General features: G+C 57.3%; 2 protein-coding genes across 2 annotated transcripts in view; one reads left to right on the forward strand and one right to left on the reverse strand.

The window, feature by feature from the left end:
- NBEA (neurobeachin) overlaps window positions 1-17,601 on the reverse strand; it is a gene marked incomplete at its 5' end in the record, with an annotated part of 985,874 nt that overhangs the window by 215,523 nt on the left and 752,750 nt on the right. Inside the window, 2 exons of the mRNA XM_042782600.1 lie at window positions 5,976-6,258; window positions 7,317-7,508. Of these exons, the coding sequence (XP_042638534.1) occupies window positions 5,976-6,258; window positions 7,317-7,508 (475 nt within the window). The remainder of the gene's footprint in view (window positions 1-5,975; window positions 6,259-7,316; window positions 7,509-17,601) is intronic.
- MAB21L1 (mab-21 like 1) lies at window positions 2,406-3,485 on the forward strand. The gene has a single exon (XM_007953277.2). The coding sequence runs from the start codon at window positions 2,406-2,408 to the stop codon at window positions 3,483-3,485; it is 1,080 nt and encodes a 359-aa protein (XP_007951468.1).

Below are 17,601 nucleotides of genomic sequence, written 5' to 3' on the forward strand. Positions count from 1 at the left end.
GCCTCCCCGGGCGCCACGCGCGGTGGGAAGGGAGCCGCCGGTGCCGACGCCGCCTGGGGGACGGGGGCCCAGGCCGCGGGGAGCTCGCGGGACCTGCGTGGGCAGCGCAAGGGGTGGCCTGGGCCCTGGGGAGACGACCGAGTGAGTGCCCGCGCCCAGGCAGCCGCAGGTCCTGGGCTCGGCTCGGAGCTGCCTCCTCTTCCCTCTCCTCCAACTGCCCAAAGGCAGCGGTGCGTCCAGCCCCGGAGCGCGGGAGGCAGGGGCTGGCCGGCTCCCTGGTCCCTGCCCCAAGGGGACGGCAGGCTCTAGAGGGCTCGCGACATGGCTACCTGCGCCCCAACGCACCCTGCTCCTTGCAGCTCAACCCGAGTCTCTCACACTCAGGTGCTGGGGAGGCAAACGTCGGGGGCTTTGTGAGGCCGTGGCCGTGGGGTTCCTGTTTGCTTGGTTTGGGATGCTGTACCTGCGCCAATAATAATAACAACAACACGGCACAAAGCAAAAGAGGGCGAGTGGGAGAATATCGTTGAAAAGTGGCGCTGAAACCAAGTGCCCACAAACCTGCCACTGAGAAGAGTCCCAGGGTTTGGCGCGACAGTCAGGAGGCCAAGGCGTGGGACTGAAAGGTGGGCAGTTAACGCCCAGCCCGAGTTTGACAGCTACTCTGGCCGCCCCTGCGGAGGGCTGGTTTCTTTTTGTCCTGTCCCCTGATGACCCAGAAAAACAAAAAGAATGTTACACCGAAACCCATCTTTCCCTGCTGTTTGGAAGGCCCTGAACTTAGGCAGGCTGGTGTCTTTCACGTTGCTGTGATATGTTTGACTCCTGTCACAGACTGGATGACTGCAATTTTTTTTTTCATTTGTTTGTTTTAAAAAAGAAACAAAACAGTAACAAAATCAAATTTCAGGGAATGGGACACAAGTAGACATGTGCCATCAGGGCGCAGCTTAGGACACTGGAGACGGGAGGTCCACCCTCGGTTGCACACCGGTAAGGACACCCCAACCCCAAGCCTGCGCACCACCCAGTGGGGGTCTGCAAGGTCTGCCGGCTTCCTGAGTCCTGCATGCTAAACTACAGCTCTTCACAAAGTCGGGGGCAGTTTCCCCGCTGGGGAAGACCAGGCTGCCCCAACATCTCTGCAGGCGCAGGGACTGCTCAGGTCCGCGGGGCGGTGCGGGCAGGTCCGCCCAGGTGCAAAGAGGCGGGTGTGCTAAGCTGTTTGTAAACCTCATTCAGGTGGGTGGAGATCCCGGAACCCAGCAGGCTAGCTACATTCCACATTCCTTCTGACAACTGCCAAACGGGGAAGGAGCCCAGGCAAAAGCGAGCCCATTACCTGCCTAACTTTCAAGACAAAAACCATTGCAACGGTGTAGAAACGGCCAGCACAAAAAGAGAGTCAGGCATCGGTCCAGTTAAACCCAAGTGGCCATGCGCCGTAGACTCTCCCCCGAGGAACAAGCCAACTTTGCACCTGCGCCACCAGAAGAGACCCGAGGACTTTGACTCCCCTCTGAGTGCGAGTCAGGGTCTCGGTTGGAGAAAGGCCGGCCCGGCGCTACCTGGTGCAGCGCCTCCGCGACACCTGTATTTGCCGGTAAAACCAGACTCCCGGGGTTTGCAGCCGAGCAGGGCGGGAAGGGCTCTGCCCAGCCTTCTGGAAACGTCAGTGTGCGGGCGGTGACGCCGACGCCGGCCGCTGCCCCTGCATTCCCGGCCCGCCGAGGGGGCCAGGGCCGTTTCCTGCGGCAGCAGCCTCCTACCTCGGGTCTGTGTGGCTGCTCGGAAGGGGGATTAACGAGCGGGTCCGGGCTGCAGGCGTCGGTCCTGACGAGCGCACAGGCGATTGGCCGCCCGCCTGCCTGGCCCTGCCTTTATAATTTGCACACGAGAGCCTCTGGGCTCTTAGCAAATCCACAGCATCGCCCCTGACACAGACACGCACACTCACCCCGACACGCACCCGGCACACTGCGCCCCTGGCCGCTGACCAGTCCTGCACACACCATGCTTCCAGGGGCGCTGAAATAAAGGGTGACAGGGGCGCGCGGGGCGGCCGCCGGAGCAGCTTGGCGGTGTCCCCGCGCAACTTTGCCTTTGGTTTCCGGGAAGGGGCTCTCTCTCTCGCGCGCGCTCTCTCTCGCCCCAGAGCCCGGGATTCTGTCAGAGGGAGAGAGAGAGGCGGCGGCGAGAGGGGCGCGCGAGCTCTCCCTGGAGACCGGCTGGAAGCAGGGCGGCCGGCCCCGGGAGCCGCGGGCGCACACAGCGAGCGCCCTGGCCGCTCGGAGCGCGCGCCGCGGCCCCATTCTGCCCCGAAGTTGGCGCCAGCGCTCGCAGCCGCATTGGATCCCACGGCCTACTGCGAGACTCCGGTGTACAATCCGGATCTCTGCCCCAACATGATCGCGGCGCAGGCCAAGCTCGTCTACCACCTCAACAAGTACTACAACGAGAAGTGCCAGGCCCGCAAGGCGGCCGTCGCCAAGACCATCCGCGAGGTCTGCAAGGTGGTGTCAGACGTGCTCAAGGAGGTGGAGGTGCAGGAGCCCCGCTTCATCAGCTCGCTCAACGAGATGGACAACCGCTACGAGGGCCTGGAGGTCGTGTCCCCCACCGAGTTCGAGGTGGTGCTCTACCTCAACCAGATGGGCGTCTTCAACTTCGTGGACGACGGCTCGCTGCCCGGCTGCGCGGTGCTCAAGCTCAGCGACGGGCGCAAGCGGAGCATGTCGCTCTGGGTGGAGTTCATCACCGCCTCCGGCTACCTCTCGGCGCGGAAGATCCGCTCGCGCTTCCAGACGCTCGTGGCCCAGGCGGTGGACAAGTGCAGCTACCGCGACGTGGTGAAGATGGTGGCCGACACCAGCGAAGTGAGGCTGCGCATCCGCGACCGCTACGTGGTGCAGATCACGCCGGCCTTCAAGTGCACCGGCATCTGGCCGCGCAGCGCGGCCCACTGGCCGCTGCCGCACATCCCCTGGCCGGGCCCCAACCGGGTGGCCGAGGTCAAGGCCGAAGGCTTCAACCTCCTGTCCAAGGAGTGCCACTCGCTGGCCGGCAAGCAGAGCTCGGCCGAGAGCGACGCCTGGGTGCTGCAGTTCGCCGAGGCCGAGAACAGACTGCAGATGGGCGGCTGCCGCAAGAAGTGCCTGTCCATCCTCAAGGCCCTGCGCGACCGCCACCTGGAGCTGCCGGGCCAGCCCCTCAACAGCTACCACATGAAGACGCTGGTGTCCTACGAGTGCGAGAAGCACCCGCGCGAGGCGGACTGGGACGAGGCCTGCCTGGGCGACCGGCTCAACGGCATCTTGCTGCAGCTCATCTCCTGCCTGCAGTGTCGCCGCTGTCCCCACTACTTCCTCCCCAACCTCGACCTCTTCCAGGGCAAGCCGCACTCGGCGCTGGAGAACGCCGCCAAACAGACGTGGCGCCTGGCGCGCGAGATCCTCACCAACCCCAAGAGTTTGGAAAAACTTTAGAGGCCGCCGGCGCGGCGCCCCGACCCGGGGACCCCTCCTGCTCCGTCCCAGCTGCCCCCCAACTTGCCCTCGCGAGCCATCCCTTCCTTCGAAAGGGGCACCGCCGGGCGCCGGCGGCGGCGGCACCTCCAAGGGGCCGAGAAGCCGCGGAGGGCGCGCTGGGGGAAAGACGCGAACCCAGGAGCCTCGCCAGCCTTCCTCCCCAGCGACTCCTTGCAAGACCCGCCTGAGGACGGCCTAACTGTCGGAGGATGACCGGGTCCCGGGCCCGGCCCAGCTGCGAGGCCGCACGGCTCCCAGAGGTCAGCGGAAGGAACGCGTAATGTATATTTCGGTTTGTAACGAATCCTGTGCGCGCACGTTGTGTTTGAAAGTGTGGCTGTTGGTGTTTTGTGATTTGGTGACGTTGCCCTTGGGGAACTCCAGACCTTCCCCCCGCGAACAAAGGTCCCGTGAAGGTAGCTTTCCCTCCGGGTCCTTGTATCTGTCTGCGGAAGTGTCTGGGCCTCAAAGAAAAAGTTTACATTGTGTCTCAGATACGTGGCTTGTCGCGTCCCTAACATTCCATGAGTATACTTGAAATGTTATTTAAATATATTCAAAGAAATCCGAAGTCGGCTTATATAAAGACGCTGGAAGATCGGAATTATATATTTGAGAAATGCACTTGAAATACACTGGATGATTACTTTTGTGATTTAGATTTTAATTTCTGTTGCTGGTTTTTATTTAATTAGAAGCTAATAAATGAAGTGGAATAAAAGCTGTCATGCCTCACTTTAAATTGTTTTTCTATCAAGAGAAGTAAAGCTTTATTTTGAGAGTGGAATGCATTTGACTGTTTTAAGCCTTTGGAGAAATATGCTGATGGAATCATTAAAACGGAAGCCCTAACGGGGACTCCGGAGAGCCGGTCTTTTTGTGCAGCCGCGTAGCTGCAAAGCTACGTTCTGCTTCCACCCTCCTGCTGCCTGGAGCCCACTGCTCCTCTGCAGACACCCTCCCTCCCGCCCTCCCTGGGGTTCATGTTTCTGAAGCAGTTCTGAGGATACCAGGAACAGGCCCGCGTGGTGGTAGCCACCACTGGGCGCTACAGCCCGCGGCCCTTAGAGGACACACGCGAAGCCCAAAGGGAAGTCCTGTGGTTCATTTATGCAGATGAAGTGCACTGGGCACTGCAGCCCGGTTCTGACCCGTTTGGGGGACCATTCTTTCATGCACTGAGGGTCCCAGAAGCAGAACAAACATTCAGCAGAGACCCCAAGTTCCCTCTCACTTCACAGCAAGCGAGCGAGACAACGTAAGACAAACCGTCTCTTCGTTATTTCACATCAAACATGCTGTAAGTGAGCTCCCGCGTCTGAAATTCGCCTATTTTGCAGTTAGGGGCCGGGGAGAGGCCTCAGACTCTCTTACGGAGTGTTTTTAATCGTCAACAAGTGCTGGGAGGCTGAGCTCCCAGGGCCTTCCGTGAGTGAGTTTAGGGGATGGTTTCCCAGTTGTACCCGCTGCTGACCAAGGCTCTTTCACATGCCTTATCCCAGAGAGAAGTGAAACAGAAATGGCCAAGTCCGGATCCCGGATCTCAGGGGGGACACAACAGTCTTTGGCGATTTCAGAACTAGGGCCCCCGACAAACAGCTCTCCCGAAGATCTCTGCCAAGTGGTCCTTCGTGTCTGGCGGGGCACCGCCCTCCTCAATTCTCAGCCCCAGAACAGAGTGACCGACTCCAAGTGACGTGAAAGTTAAAACGAAAATAAAACTGGTCATGGAAGAAGATGCCATGGGATAAGAGTCACTCAGATGCCACCCACAGAGATTTAGTAAACCAACAGTTATGCATGGCAAATGGCTCCAGCATGCGTGTTCCAACGGGACGCCCACCAAGAACATCACCTTACAGGGTGGATGGCTACCAAAGCGGGTGGGCCATTAAATCCAAGTTTCCTAGACAACCACTTTCTCTTCCTCTTAAATCCCCATGTAAAACCCATTCTGATTTCAGGAGCTGAAAAATGGATTTAATAACGGAGATTCATTGATATCTAAATGGCTCCCTCTGCGCCCCGAGTTTCCTCCTAATCTTTCAATAAATAATAGTTCACTTTGCAAGCTACACTTGGGGGCATTAACAACGCTCTCTGTAAAAAAATTTCATAAGGCCCTGCCCGATCCTCTTCTCAGAAGGCCAAGGCGCTGGACCCCACGGACCTGGTGGGACTGGCTGGACCCCCAAGCCTGCCAGCGGCACACAAAGGACCATCGGGCAGGGCAGTTAATTGGGGCGCCAGGAAGCAGGGCTGAAATTCATCACCCCCTTCTAGGTCCCAGGGAAGAGGGCTGTGATTTCCCCCCACGCAGCCTCCAGGAGAAGGCCGGGAACACGCTCCCCTCCCCCCACTGTCATTTAAAACCCAGGAAAACGCGCACCACTTCCTGCCCCAAAGCCGCCGGGAGGGACTGTCGTGCAGGGAGTCACTTGAACTCACTTTCGTGTCGACCTTCTTGAAGGCGGCGTCGTCTTCCTCCACCTCGAAGTAGATTTCCGTCGTGGTGATGGACAGCGTCCCCTTGGCCACCACCACGGGCGCGATGAGCTGGGCAGGGGTGCTCAGAACCACCGGGCCTGCAAGACAAGGGCTGGCGTCAGACCGGCCGCGGCCTCTCCCGCTCCCCCCACAAGGGTCCCCTGCGCTCCGCCAATAACCACAGTCGCGACCGAGCGGCCAGCGCTCGGCAGAGGCCGCGGGGGTGGGCGTCTCCGCAGGCCGCCTAAGGAGACCCGGGAAAGAGCTCCGTAAACACCCGCGAGGGCAGGACACCGAGTAAGTGACCCTCCACAGGCGAGCCTCCAGCCCCCGCCTGGCGATCGCACACGGCCGCCCGGGCGCTGCCAGGACCCGGCTGCGCAGAGCAGAACCGCGGGGGAAGGAGGCCCGGTTCCCAGAGCCACCGCAGGCTGCCCGAGGGGCCCCCGAAGAGCCGCCCGCCCGGGAGGCGGCGCACTGCGCGGCGGCGCTGCCCCAGGACCTCGGTGCACGCGTCTCATTGTCCTGCGGGCTTCGCGTTCAGCCGCGGGCCGATGCCACCCCAGCCTCCGCGGCGGGCGCGCCGGCCACACACGCTTCCCCGCCGCGAACGCACACCGCGGGCGCGCCTTCCTCGCCGGCGCCGGTCCCTGGTGAGCGCGCTCCTCAGGCCACGGCGGCCGCAAGTGACCGGGAACGGAGGCGCACAAAGCGCTTCGCAGGAAAGTGCCCCAACTTCGGAAGCTGGAGAAGCTTCGGGAAAGGGTTGGTAGCAAGTGTGCCTGCTGGGAAGCGGGGTGCTTGCTTGGAACCCCACCATCGGGACACAGGGCTGGCACGCAGGGACCCCCGTGTCGGACTCGCATCCGGAGTAACGCCAATACCCAGCTTTCCGGGCCCGGCGCACGCGGTCTCCGTCCTCCCCCACCCCGCCGGCCCGGTCCCCAGAGTAAAATTAGTCACATTTTAAAAATCACAGTGACCGTCCGCGGCAGGTCCCTGCGGGCGCCTCGCACCCCGCGTCTGCGGCGGCCCCGGGAGGAGGTGGCCGGGCCCGGGTCAGCTCTGCCGGCGGCCGGCGCGCTCCGAAGCCCGGCCCCGGAGCGCGCGGCTCCCCCGTGCGGGGCTCAGGCGGTGGACCGCCGGCCGCGGCTCATCAATCTCAGTCTAGGTCGCCCGGGTCATTACGCCCGGGCCCCGGTCCGATTACGAGGGATTCGGGTCCCCAGCCCCCAGGCTCCCCTTTGTGCTCGGGGAGGGCCCGTGCGCGCGCCCGCGCCGCCGCCTTAACCCTTCAGCCACCGGCCGCCCGGCCGGTGCTCGGGCTCCCCCTGGGGCCAAACCCGGGCGCCGAGCGCCGGGCCCTCGAGCGGGGAGAGCAGAAGGCCGTGCGCGCCCCGCTTCGGGGACCGTGTGGTTGCGGACACGGCCCAGACCTCGGGAGCGTCTTCCCGGGCGACCTCGAGGGCCCGGGAGTTCGCCCTTAACGCGGGCCTGGGGCATTTGCCAACGAGGACGGTCACACTCAAGAAAAATGGCGGTGACTTCTTTCTGCAAAGAGCAGTAACTCCAATACCCAAGCAACGACTAGGACGCCGGCCAGAAGGGAATCGGGTCGCGACGCCGAGCAGCGCTCAGCGGCTGAACCGAGTCCCCGCCGAGCGGCGCGCTCTGTGAACTTTCACCCGGAAACTCTCCCGCCGGGTCCAGGGCGCCTTCGCGAGCGCCCTGCTCTGCTCCGATGCCTCCAGGACGCGCGCCCCATGGGCCCGGGCTCCCTGCTCGTTTACCGAAGGGCCTCGCGGCGTCCTTCAGCCCGAAAGCTGCACCCCAGCCCGCCGCCTTCCCAGGCTGCCCTTTGGAAATCAGCCTCCCAGCCCAACTTCAGTCCCGCAGCCTGTGGGTCGGTTCGCTGGGGCCCAAGAAGGGCCAGCCAGCCGCAGAGAGAACTCCCAGTTAACCCAGCACAGGGAGAGAGATGGGGGTGATGCCTTCATCCCTTTGGGGGGCTCTGGATGGGACCCAATACTAAAATGTTTACACAAGGCACACCCACAAACCAGCGGGTCTCCCATGAGATCCCGGCCATTTGGAAGTCTCAGTCGCCTTTCCGAACAGCGTGAGAAAGAGCAGTGCCTCCGGTGACCTCGTGGATTCTGTCTGGAAGAGAGCTGAACCCTTCCAGTCACGGGGCGTGGGGACAGGGGCTGAACCTCCTAAACTCACTGGGTGTGGGGATGGCGACTGAACCCTCTAAACTCACTGGGTGTGGGGATGCACCTTGGCTGGTAAAGATACTCTCACCAGTCACTGGTGACGCAAGGATATGGGTGAATGACAATGAGCAAGGGGTACATACAGGATCAAGTGAGGGCTATAAAGGCCCCAGGCAAATGGCTAGGACCACTGTCCCTGCGTCCCTGTGGGGCACAGACACACCGACTGTCCTTGACAACCCCACGGCATCTACAGTGATGATTCAGAGAAAATGAAGGTTTATCTACCTTTTAGAATCGGCAAGGTGCCGTTGAAAAAGAATTACCCCGTGGGTGTTTTTGCAGGACAGGGATCTTACTGGCCACGACTTTGCGAGCTAGTCTAAAATCTGCAGAGAACCCCCAAGCCTGGTAAAAGGAATCTTTACAAGACCCGGCTTCTCTTATAGCCCTAAGCTTTACTCTGTGGAGATGGCAGACCAGTCCTGAAGCTAGAATGGGGAGGTACACATGTTTTATATTTGAGAAGGGAACGAGTCATCAAATACATTTTAAAAAATAGAATGTTAAAAAAAATACTTGTGGGTTTGGATGGCCTGCTGAGAATCAAAATTCCGAGTACAGAGACCTGGGTAACAATGTGCTGACATCGGGGCCGGATGGCACAGTTCACACAGCCCGCTGACACGGGTGCGAAGAGGCCAGTGTTCACAATTTTGGGCTATGGCTGCATCAGCGCCCTCCTCCGAAGACCACAAGGAACACAGCAGTAACTGACTGAGTTGGGTTACTGCTCCTTGAGGTGAGGGAGGAGGAAGGCTAGGAGGAGGGTGCTTACTGGGACTCACAGTTCTGGACTTGGGAGAGATGATATTGGGGGCCAGGGGGCCAGGGGGCAGCGCGGCTTTGCTCTGATTGGACCCTGCCCGGAAGCATGGCTGATCCTGCCATTGGGTGTCTCCATCCTACCTAAGGGGGGAAGATGGGGTTTAGGGTGAGCCCTAGGGGCAGAGCAGGAGCACTGGCTTGCATTAGCCCGGAGAGGGTGCACTTGGTGTTTCTGCATACTTCAAGTGCCCTTGTTTCTGTCTGTGCCCATGTCCAACAGGGGACCGATGGCAGGACCTCGTGGTGAGCGCCTGGCCAGCGGCTCGCCATCCCAAGGCCTCCTGGTAAGTGTCAGGGCAGTCCCCAAAAGTCACAGGCTGCTATTCTTCTCAGGTGGCAGAAATGAATAATTTGGGGTGATCAGTGACTTCTGGTGATGGAATGGCAATTACGGTGATGCAGTTGTGAAACGAGGCTAAGGTCCCTCATAAGTTTCGACAGGATTACTCACAAGTACTCGGCACAGACGTTCATGGGAGGAATCAATGACTGAATTACAATTAGCATTGTCACCATGACTTGATGACTTCCAATGGGCAGCAACTGTACTCGGTGCACGTGGAGTGACGGCGTGTTTCAGAACGGCTGGGTTATTTCCTAAACTCCGTTTAATACTAATCAATGTTTTATTAACTATATGGATTCTCTGCCACTTCAATTACCTTGAAACCATATGTTCCCCTTGCTTTTACAACAAACAGTAGACTTATTTTGGGATAATAAACATTGATTCTAGATAATAAGCATTGGCTTATTTTGGAGAAGTCACCAAAGTTCTATTTCTGACGTTATGAAGAAGAAATAAAATTACTCAGATTATTTTATGTGTAGTGAAAAAGGCTATCACTCACAGATTTCCAACTAACAATACGGTCGGGGAGTGAGTTTGCACGGTGAGCCCTCTAATGGGACAACATAGCTACAGTGTTAGCTATGCTTTGCACTTCAATTTCAAGATAAACTTTCCCTAGAGAATTAAAAGAATAAAATGCTTTAATCTGAAACATGTTAAATTAATGGAGAAGATGAAAAAGTTCGACCGGTGTTAAGGATTCAAAGAGAGCTGTAAGCGTTAAGGAAATGGAGGTGGTGTGTGCGGACTTGGGACTGGGGAGGGGAGAAAGGGGACCCAACACTGGCCCAGACCCGAGATTTCTGTGACCCAGCTAGTTAGTTCACTGGCTTCGGGCATCTGCAATGCCTCAAGGAAAAGGACATGAGGTAGCAAGCTCTCTGGACAGAGAACGCTGACTGTCACCCACCCACGGCAGTAGAGCACCTCCTCTCTGAGTCCTCCACGGAGTCTCCTCCCTGGAAGGTTACAGGCTGCTGCTGCATGAATCAGGACAAGAAGACGGGGACAGCTGAAAAACACACGCAGCTCCCGGGCTCCGCTCCCTGTCCGGCCACACGCGCGCACGCGCACCCGCAGTGCGCCACGCGTCACTGACTCTCTATAAACTCAAATTTCCACCAAGGCCTGCTGTGCCCAGTGAATGGCTTTGGCATGCTTTTGGGGACTGCCTGCGCATACTCGATGCTTACACTGAGACGGCCATGACCAGTCACCCCTACACGCACTACATCCTGACAGAGACCTCCTCCCTGCCCCCACATGACGCAGGGTTTGACGACGCACACCCCTCTTGTCAGGTCCCAGTAAACCTTCCCGGGAGAACACACGGCACCACCATCTGCAACAAACACGGGGCGCTGATCGCTGCGAAGTCACCAGGCCCGCGGCGCCGGGGCACTGCCTGCCACACCCACGTGATCTCCCACACCTCTGCCGGCCACGGCTCACGGTACGTGTTCCCAGAAGTCCTGAGAGACAACCGATTAAGCCCTGCCTTTAATGTGTATGTTCTTTCTGTTCGTTTCCTTATAGAACAGATGTTGTTACACGTTACAAACGACATAGACACTAGCATGTTTCCTTCAACAGCCAAGAGCGCTTCTATGGGAGAAAATGCTCCCAACGCGTGTACTTTCTAAGGACAACGCACGGAGTCGCCTCCCTGCACAAATGAACCGCAGACGGGGCCGCTGTTCCGTCCTGAGGGCACTCCGCCCGGCCCTGTGGGTCCAGGGCTGTGCCGGACACCTCGGTCCTACCGGTTACGTCCCACTCGGTCCACCCTATGAGCACGCTCCGCGCCTCTGGAAGGGGCGGGCTCCTCCGCGGCCAGGGATGTGACAGACACCCACCAGAGGGGGCACGAGCACCCAGCCGAGGGGATGGAAGGCCCCGGATGTGCGGGCTCGGCCTCACCGCGAAGCTGGGCCAAGGGCTTGTCGGGGTGTCCCCCGGTCTCCCACTGTCACTACGGGGAACGAACGTGTGTATAAACCTGGTTCCCAGTTTGGCTCAGCCGCGTGGCAGCGCGGTCTCTGGCACACAGACTGCTCTCGGTACTTCCGGAGCTGGATACAGAAAAGGATGCATCATTGTTACATCTCTGCGTCACAGCGTAAAGCCCTGAAAATGAACAGATTACGTCTTTTATATTTTCCCAAGCTGATTTCCAACTGTTCCATGAAACGGTGTTGGAAAGCTACAGCCTGTTTGAGGAAACAGAAACTGAAAATATACCGAGGCAGCTGACAGCCAGGCCTACCAGTGGAACACACACCAGAGGGAGATGTACTCCCTGGGATGGTCAACCAGGGAGCGCAGAAAGGCAGCATTGGCACGGGGAGAAAGGCAGGGAGGCAGGCAGGCAGAGCTCAGGACACAGGGAAAGGGTGACCACAGGAAGAAGTGGGCGGAGAGCTGTTACCCTGTACGGTGTGTAGCCAGTGCCACAAAACAAAATGTGTGTGGACATCAAGCTCAATTGGCATAACACACTACACAACGCATTGTTCCACCTCCCGCTTTGGCGAGTAGCAACTGGGATCTTAAAAGCTTGCAAGCTGCCATCTAGATGCAACACTGGGTCTCCTCTCATCCAGAGCAAAGAAGAATGAAGAAACACAAAGACGCATGGAAACAATTAGTCCAAGCGACTGATACACCATGCCATCCTCAGTCTATACAACTATGAGACCAGAAGAACTAGATGGTGCCAGGCTACCACTGTCAACCACTTGGAGGGGGATCTATGTAGGAAATCCTGAATAGAGAGGGAGAACAATGTGGAACAAAACTCAAAATCATTTGGGGGTGTGTGAGGGGTACCAGGTTTGCTGGTCCGATAGAGCCTGGTGGAACCACTGAGACTATGGCCCCTAGCTGCCCTTCAGGTCTGGAATTAAACCCACTCCTGTGGCTTCCAGCCAAACAAAAGACAGGCATATGAGGTGAACATTTACCCAAGATAAATACACTCCTTGGAGAGATCAATCATGGGAGAAAGAAGGGCTGCTTATGCACAGGGAGACAGCTCAGGGCGCAGGAGTGCATGGAGGGATGGACACAGGAAGAGGTGACTGTCGGGAGGAAGTGGGAGGGGAGCTGTTGCATTGTGGGAAATTGTAGTCAATGTCATGAGACAAAGCGTATGTGAACTGCTGTATGGAAAGTGAATTTGCCCTGTAAACTTTCACCCAGACGAAAAAAAAAAAAAGGTATATTAACTGTTGAATGGAAAATAAATCTGCTTTGCAAAATTTCAGCCAAATCACAGTAACAAGTTTTAAAAAAACCTGAAAGTCAACATGAGTTACAGTGTCATCGGTCAATCTTGCTGGGGCACAGCCGTATGGCCTTTTTGGAAAGTGGTATAATTTTACAACTGCCATCTTTGTCCCAGTGTGTAAGTCGTTCCCTGTTTTGTAAAGTAAGTGCTAATTTAACGCAGCCTTCATTCATTCCTGCAGTCAGTGAAATCATGCAGAGTGCAGTACATGGTACTGGGACGCAGAGGGGAGATACAGTGTGTGGGAGGCATGGACTCGACCCCTAACGCTCAATTAGTACAGCATCCTAGTAAGAAACGGACAGAAACAACCAGGCCCTAAAGGAGAAAGTGTTGACTTAAACATCATGCAAAGCACTTCCCGTAAATTCATCTCATTGATTTCTCATAACCAGGAACCACGGTGGCACAGCGAAGGGCTCAGCGTGTAACCTGAAGGTTGGTGGTTCAAATCTCCCCAGTGGCTCTGCAGAGAAAAGACCTGGGGTCCACTTCTGTGGAGACGACAGCCTTGGAGGCCCCACGGCTGGGGGCAGACTTCTAGTCAGCAAGCTAAGCACTGGCTATCTGTGCTTATTTCCTAATTGGTTGTGAACAGCTACTGTGTTTTATAGATTCGTAAGTAAGCACAAGAGAGCCCGTGCTTACCTCGCTTCCTGGATGCTCCACACCCGTCAGGGCTGTACCTGTGAAAAGCAGCTTTGATTCCGTGGGAAGGGGCTGTGGGATGGGCGGAGAGATGGACGCCAGCCAGAGCGAGAAGCCGAGTCTCTGATGTGGTGAAAAATGTGAATCGGTTCACTACAGACGGGGAAGTAGGCACAAGGAAGGCCACACCTACCTTGGTGACACTGCCTGTGGGGCAGTTCTACCCCATGACACAAGAGGTCGCTAGGAGTAGGACTCGACCTGTCAACACCCAACAAAACCCAGTGTTCCTAACAACCCGAGAGGCAGGTACTAGTTCCTCTAGCTTCCAGGTGAGCAGTGGACTGACCGGAAGGCCACACAGCTGCAGGGGCAGGATCAAACCGTCACCTAACTCCGAAGCCAGGCAGGTAACCCTCATGCACGCTGTCTTCCACCAAGAGGGGCGGTGAAGAATTCGGTAGACATTCCCAGAGGTGTTGACTTCCAGCCACTGGAGGGGAGCTATGGTTGGGGTAGTGTCTAAGGCACTTGACTGCTAACCAGAAGGCTGGCAGTTCAAACCACCAGCCACTCCTCGGAAGGAAGGTTGGGCAATCTACTTCCGTAGTGATACTGCCTCGGAAACCCAAGGAGGGGTCGCTATGAGTTGGGGCCAACTTGATGGCACGTAATGACAACAACAACAACATGGTTGGGGTGGGATGAGGCCATGGCGCTGAGCTGAGCTTCAAGGGTGGGGAGGAGGTGGATACGTGGCCTCCAGGGGTAAGAGTGTGGTGTCTACACGCACAGGCCAGTGGGGAGCGGAGTTGTGTGGCCGGAGATGAGGGTGTGAAGGAGGAGGAGCCGCGTGCGAACAAACGGAGACGCACACAACATGGCGGGGGGGGGGCCCCGGACGTCTGAGGGCAGGGAGTCAAAGCGTCAGAGCTGGGGTCTCCTCCTGGAAGGTGGTGGCTTGTCCTTCTGGGGCTCACACGGCCCTTTGAAAGGATGGTTAAATGGATGGACACTCCCTAGGACAAGTCCCTGAGGCACACGGTCCCTCCTGACGGGGTCACAGATGAGGGACTCCAGCTCGGGTGGAAAATGACCTTGGTAACCTCTCGGACGTCCTCTTGCGTCTAAGCAGTTTCCTGAGTCTGCACAGACGCCTACCTTCTCCAGCTCCAGAAACCCTACCTTCCCTCCTGTGGAAGCGCCTGCTCTGACCTGGCTCCAGCTCCACCCTCCCGGGCCTCCAGTCAGCTTCCCCTTCTCCGTCTTCTTCCCTTGTCTGTTAAGTCCAGACATCACTCTGTCTCTTACCTCCTCACTCCTTGTCACTGCTTTTGGCTTCACCCCATCATCTACAAAGGACAACTTGTTTGGGAAACACACATTAATTACTATATTAAATTATGGGAGCTCTGGTAGCGTAGTGTCTAAGGCACTTGACTGCTAACCAGAAGGCTGGCAGTTCAAACCCACCGGCCACTCCTCGGAAGAAAGGTTGGGCAATCTACTTCCGTAGTGATACCGCCTCAGAAACCCAAGGAGGGGGTGCCATGAGTCGGGTCCGACTCCACGGCACATAACAACAACATATTAAATTATAATTATGTATAATCACTATATTAAAGGCTTGGAAAAAGCCATCAAAGTAAAAAAATCTGTATAACTTCTTCAGTCTAGAATTTTCTAAAGGCATTTGACCACTGACTTTGTTTTGTTGTCCTCCGTCCTCAGCTTCCTTCACTATCTGCAGGGTGCAAGCATTCTAGCTTAGAGTCCCCTGGCTTGGAGGGCACACTGTTGTCACCCGTCCGGCCGGCTTCCCTCTCCGTGGGCCGTGGGGGCGCTCCTGTGTCGGATGCCATTCCCACCCTGTGGCACACGGAGTGATCTGAGCTCGGCTTCCTGCCTTCTCTCCGACTGACTCTCCTTGGCGGATGGTGGTGCTTGGAGTCACTACCCCCTCCCCAGCCTGGTTCTTACATTTCGAGCCTTTACATCCCTTTGGCGATCTGGGCATAGTGCAGACCACGCCGGGCCAAGCACCTCCACTCCACCTTCCCCGAGCCCCCTGCACCTCCACGTTCCCGAACGCAGGCAGCAGTTCTGCAGGAGGTGCCCCGGGCCAGCGTGTCCGTGCTCTTACCCCTCACCACCAGCCAGTTCTCACGGCCCCCACCCTGCGACCTCCCCGGGGCTGCCCGTGGCTGCCCGTGGCTGTCTCCTCTGCTCCCTGCCACCACCACCAAGTCCAGCCTCTCACCACGTCCCGCCTGGACTTCAGCCTTCTGTCACGCTCACCATGAGCCTGGGCACCCCAAAACCACACTCTACACGGTGGCAAGAGGGACTTCTTAACAAGCATAAACTTGACCTTGTTGTTGTGCGCTGTGGAGTCAAACCCGACTCATAGGGACCCCTCCTTGGGTTTCCCAGGCGGTATCACTACAGAAGTAGATTGCCCAACCTTCCTTCCGAGGAGTGGCTGGTGGGTTTGAACGCCAGCCTTCTGGTGAGCAGTCAAGTTGCCCTAGGCACTATGCTACCAGAGTTCCTAAACTTGACCTTTGTTGTTGTTGTTGTTATATGCCGTCGAAAACTTGACCTTATTATGGCTTCAAAGCCTTCCTTGTTTCCCGTGACCCTGACGGCGCCTGGGCTCCTGAGGGCCCGTCAGGTCATACGCTGAGTGTCAGTCTTAGCTACGGACCCCGGCACACTCTTCTCCCCGGAAGGCCCCAGAACTGCCAGGGCTCCTCGGAAGGAGACGTCTCAGCAGGTGGCGCCCCTCACTGTCGGCAGCCACGCGCATGTCTGTATAACCGCGCATGTCTGTATACCCGGATGGAGTGACTCATTTTCAACACGTGCTCGTTGCTAGGTGTCGCCGCGTCCGTTCCAACTCACAGCAACCCCGTGTACTGAGGACGCAGCCTGCCTGGTCCTGAGCCAGCCCCACAGTCCTCGCTGCGCCGGAGTCCGTCGCTGCGGCCAGCGGGTCGGCCCACCTCACGGAGGGCCTGCCTCTGACGGTCTGCCTTCCCCAGCACGGTGTCCGTGCCCAGTTATCAGTACCCGGGAAGGACATCGTCTCACGCCCCGGAAACGCCTACTTTAGGAAGGCTTTCCAGCCTCCCCGTGCTGCCGCAGGGCCTGCTGTGTGCTGTCAAGCTCCCTCCGAGTGTCTACGTCAGCTTGTTACGTGTCTGTTCTCCCTCCAGGTGATAATTTTTCAGAAAGCGTGGGATGTCAGAGTTAAACCCATCGCCGTTGACTTGATTCCACTCATAGTAACCACGCAGGACAGAGCGGAACTGCCCCATAGGGTTTCCAAGGCTGTCGATCTGTGTGGAAGCACACTGCCTTATCCTTTTTCTGGGGAGAGGCTGCAAGACTTGAACTACCCTAATGCTTAACCACCATGCCACTGTTGTTGGCATTGTTATTTTGCCATCAAGTCGGCCTCGACTCATAGCGACCCCTCCTTGGGTTTCCGAGGCGGTTTCACTACGGAAGTAGATTGCCCAACCTGCCTTCCGAGGAGTGGTTGGTGGGTTTGAACTCCTAGCCTTCTGGTTAGCAGTCAGATGTCTTAGGCACTACGCCACCAGAGCTCCTCCCATGACACTAGGGCTGCTTATGAAAGCTTAGTCCCCTACCTGTACAACAGATAGAGTTTACTGAGAAGCTGAGCCCTTTATTTGCCCCGGTTTCCAGGGTGGCAGTAAGGACTGAGTGGGCACTTTGTGACATGTGTCTTTTCACTCCAGGCACCAAGTATAAAGTCTTACATCAAGTAGATATGCAATAAATATTTGCGTTGGATGACCACACCCATCCTGAGTTTAGGGGACTGGCACCAGAGAACAAGGAAGGGCCCAGAGAGACTTTCCAGCTCTGAGTGACATTCAGGTAGACTTCCTCACAAAGGAATGTGCTCTGCTGGTGCTATGGTAAGGCATTTTGACTGCTAACCAGAATGTTGGTGGTTCAAACCCACCAGCTGCTCCATGGGAGAAAGATGAGGCAGTCTGCTTTTATAAAGATGACAGCCTTGGAGACCCTATGGTGCAGTTCTACTCCGTCCTCTAGGGGCGCTGTGGGTCAGAATGGACTCCACGGCAGTGGGTGTGGTTTGGGCTTTGCTTCTATGAAGATTGACAACCTGGGAAACCCTGTGGGCAGTTCCACTCTGTC

The sequence above is a fragment of the Orycteropus afer genome, unplaced genomic scaffold (genome assembly GCF_000298275.1).
Source record: "Orycteropus afer afer isolate SDZICR_OR568_19922 unplaced genomic scaffold, OryAfe1.0 scaffold00384, whole genome shotgun sequence".
NCBI lineage: Eukaryota > Metazoa > Chordata > Mammalia > Tubulidentata > Orycteropodidae > Orycteropus > Orycteropus afer.